At 44.5% G+C, this 3,655-nt stretch overlaps 1 protein-coding gene across 1 annotated transcript in view; it reads left to right on the forward strand.

Moving 5' to 3' along the window:
- LOC134035151 (receptor activity-modifying protein 3-like) overlaps positions 1–2,524 on the forward strand; it is a 16,830-nt gene extending 14,306 nt beyond the window's left edge. Inside the window, 1 exon segment of the mRNA XM_062480024.1 lies at positions 2,226–2,524. Coding sequence (XP_062336008.1) covers positions 2,226–2,481 — 256 coding nt within the window. The 3' untranslated portion in view covers positions 2,482–2,524.
- Positions 2,525–3,655: the final 1,131 nt, after the last annotated feature.

Raw genomic sequence — 3,655 nt, forward strand, 5'->3', positions numbered from 1 at the left:
GCTGAGAACACACTTCAAAGGGGTTTCAACTATTCCCAGTGCTCTTTTCCACAGCACCCCAGACACAGAGTATCTAGGGCCACAGGACCCTCTCCCCCACCATTCGCTCTTTCTCTATCTCTATCTACATCTTTCTCTTTTATTTTCATGTTCTTATTTTTGGCTTCTCTCTGTCTAAATCAATGTCTCTTGCCAAGCTTCTTCACTTCACAATATGACAATCTTTTTTCACTATTATACACACACTTTCTCTCTCTGTCTCTCCCCCATTTTATTTCCCAAGATCCTCTTGGGCAGAGCCTTCATATGTGAAACTGCAGAAACATTCATTTTCCTGGCTTAGATTCTTACTTAAATATTTCTCTGGAGATTCCCCATTGCATTCTGACTCAACATTTATCAACAGACCATTGTTACACAACAGCCAACATCATTTCTATTCAGATTTATAAGCACAACTAATGATTTTGAAAAAATTGTGTGATTTAACAAAAATGCTCAGCAACACTTAACATAAAAAAACAACTAAATTAATTTGCCGGCTTAGTTCATTTTTTAGGTTCACTGCGCTACAGTTTCAGTCGTTAGTTTTCAATAGGTGTATCCAAAGTTTCCAGAAATGTCCACAAATCACTCACAGAAAACCCCCAAATCAATGAATCTCTAAACCCTCCGTCACTGTGGCAAGTGAACATATGGAGAGTCCATACATTAGATTTAGTTCATTTCATTTGCAGCACTTAACCAAAGGTCATTTGTAGCATGGATGGAGATTGACGACACTGATTGATGCTGTCTTGCGTCAAACTGGCACTCTATGACCACACAAATGGCTTAGACGGGGAAGAGGTTGAACGCAAAGCAAACACACAGGTTACTAGCTTGAGGATTTAACATGGCACACAGTTGTACTAGCTTTCTTATCGCCTTCTGGTTTGATGTAATGTTCTCTAAAAGCTTGCTTAACTCCTAACGTGACCAATGCAAGGCTCCATGTCAGTCTAGTGTGAAAAACAGGACAAAGTGTTTCTGGGTATAATGGGTTTGTGTACCGTGTGTGATGTAATGGGTTTAAGCGCACACCTTGTTTAGATGCCAAATTGGATCCTTATTGGACTGCCCAATGAGCTGTGAAGGATTTGAGGGCTCTGAAGTATAATCCAATGAGGTGTGAATGAATGACATTGGGAACCAATAGAGTGCTCTTGATGGTGAGATTTCACCATTCAGGCAGTTTGCATGGACTGTAGTTTGACTTTACCAGTTAATATAAATATTTCTTTTTTGAGGTGGTTGTATATATTATATTAATATAAACGTTTCACTCTGGATGTCTCTGTTGCAGAGCGAAACAGCATTATTTAAACTAGACTAAAGCTACTAGTTTCTAATACTTTGGAGAAAATAAACATTCTAAATTCATATGGAATTCATACTCTATCTGCAAAGTTCCTTTTTGCAGTGTAAGAACATTGCTGATGTCTGCCACTGCCTTACTTATTTCAGACACATTGAAACAGAGAGCACGGCTTCAATTGCTAAGCTGCTAAATCCCACAAATAGGCTCTTTTCTTCTATTATCCCTTCACTAAAACGTATTTACTGAGATGCAGACTGCATGAGTCACAATATTGCCCCCTGACCTCAATTCACCCTGGTGCGGAGGTGGTTTGGAGACTATGACTTGGAGAGTGGAGCCCTGACTGCTAGTAAAGGCATTGGCTGGGTCAGGTGAAAGACTGACAGAAAGAAAGAATCTTAGAACACAGTTCCATATTCCAATGAGAAGTTTTGTTAATTAATGTTAACCCTCTCTCTCCCTCTTTCTCATTCCATCATCTCTCTCTCTCTCTCTCTCTCTCTCTCTCTCTCTCTCTCTCTCTCTCTCTCTCTCTCTCTCTCTCTCTCTCTCTCTCTCTCTCTCTCTCTCTCTCTCTCTCTGTATCTACCTTTCCTTCCTGCTCTCTCTCTCCCTCTCTCTCTCTCCCCTCTCCCCCCCTCTCTCTCCCTCTCTCTCTCTCTCCCTCTCTCTCCCTCTCTCTCTCTCTCCTCTCTCTCCCTCTCTCTCTCTCTCTCTCTCTCTCTCTCTCTCTCTCTCTCTCTCTCTCTCTCTCTCTCTCTCTCTCTCTCTCTCTCTCTCTCTCTCTCTCTCTCTCTCTCCCTCTCTCTCTCTCTCTCTCTCTCTCTCTCTCTCTCTCTCTCTCTCTCTCTCTCTGCCTCCACAGTCAGTACCACGTGTTCACGTTGTGTACGGAGAGCAACGCAGTCAAGATCAACTGCTTCTGGCCCAACCCTCTGGCCGAGAGTTACATCATCCGCATCCACAAGCACTTCTTCTCCAACTGCACCATGGAAAGGATCATCTGGGTGGACCCCCCGGACGACACCCTCACCATCCTCATCCTAATCCCAGTCTTCCTCACGCTGGCTATGATCGCCCTGGTGGTGTGGTGTAGCAAGCGCAGTGACATCATGGCCTGATGGAGGAGGAGGAAGGGGAGGGGGAGGAGGAAGGGGAGGGGGAGGAGGAAGGGGAGGAGGTGAGGGCGAATGAGGATGAAGCCCACTCTCTCCACCAGGAGACCCATTTCCTAAGAAGGAAGGAGCTCTTCATCTGCCCAGAGTGCTGAAAGACCTAACAGAGAAACACAACTGTTCAAACAATGACATTTATTCAACAACATCTTCCAATGATATCCATCATGATATTACACTGCTCGGGATGGAGCCAGACTTGTACAGTATAAGGGATAACCTCCGCCCCAAAGGCATAGGGTAGACAATGGGATCCTCTGTCTTTTGTGTTGTGATGTACCAGAGATCCCATAGGAACGGACTCACCTTCATAACTTCTCTGACATAGTGTGAATAAGACCCTTGGATGGGCTGCTGAGACGGAACTCTCCATGGCAGAGCTGTCTACGGACACTGACTCATTGAGAGTTGCCTCGTGCAGTTATTACACCTCACCTGTGCTGTCTACTGTATCAACCACACTGTCCCCCTCTCTGTTGTTACATGCCATGCTCTTTCTGGCTCTCTGATGCTGTCTTTGCCAACTCCTTTACAGGTCCAGCAGCCAGGCCATGGGTCTGGAAAGGCTGTATCCAAGTACCATGACTACTGTCTGCATGCATCTAAAGCTCAATCTCGCTGGAGCCAAATCTGTCCATTCGGAGCACCTCTAATACCCCCTTATATCCTTGTAGTAGATGACATGCTGGCGCTGGTGTATCAGACTGGCCCACAGATGTTCTGCTTATCCAATCCTGATGTATATTTCTGTACAGGTCAAATGTCAAAAGCAAAGTCATAGTCAACAAAACTGATGTAAACAAATGTTTTGCCATTAGTGGTATCCCGCTGTTTCTTGTCGCCATCTTATATTGACACAGGGGTTAGAGTCAAAGAAATAATGCAGGCTCTGAAAATGTATTATAAATTCTGAAAACGGTTATATTTACATCTTATCCAGAGCGACTTAAAGTAAGTACAGGGACATTCCCCTGAGGCAAGTAGGGTGAAGTGCCTTGCCCAAGCAAGGCACTTCGTCATTTGACACGGCCAGGAATCGAACCAGCGACCTTCTGATTACAAGCCCGACTCCCTCACTGCTCAGCCACCTGACTCCCTACAACGATTTGAGTTATGAAAA

This window comes from Osmerus eperlanus, chromosome 15 (genome assembly GCF_963692335.1).
Source record: "Osmerus eperlanus chromosome 15, fOsmEpe2.1, whole genome shotgun sequence".
Lineage (NCBI taxonomy): Eukaryota > Metazoa > Chordata > Actinopteri > Osmeriformes > Osmeridae > Osmerus > Osmerus eperlanus.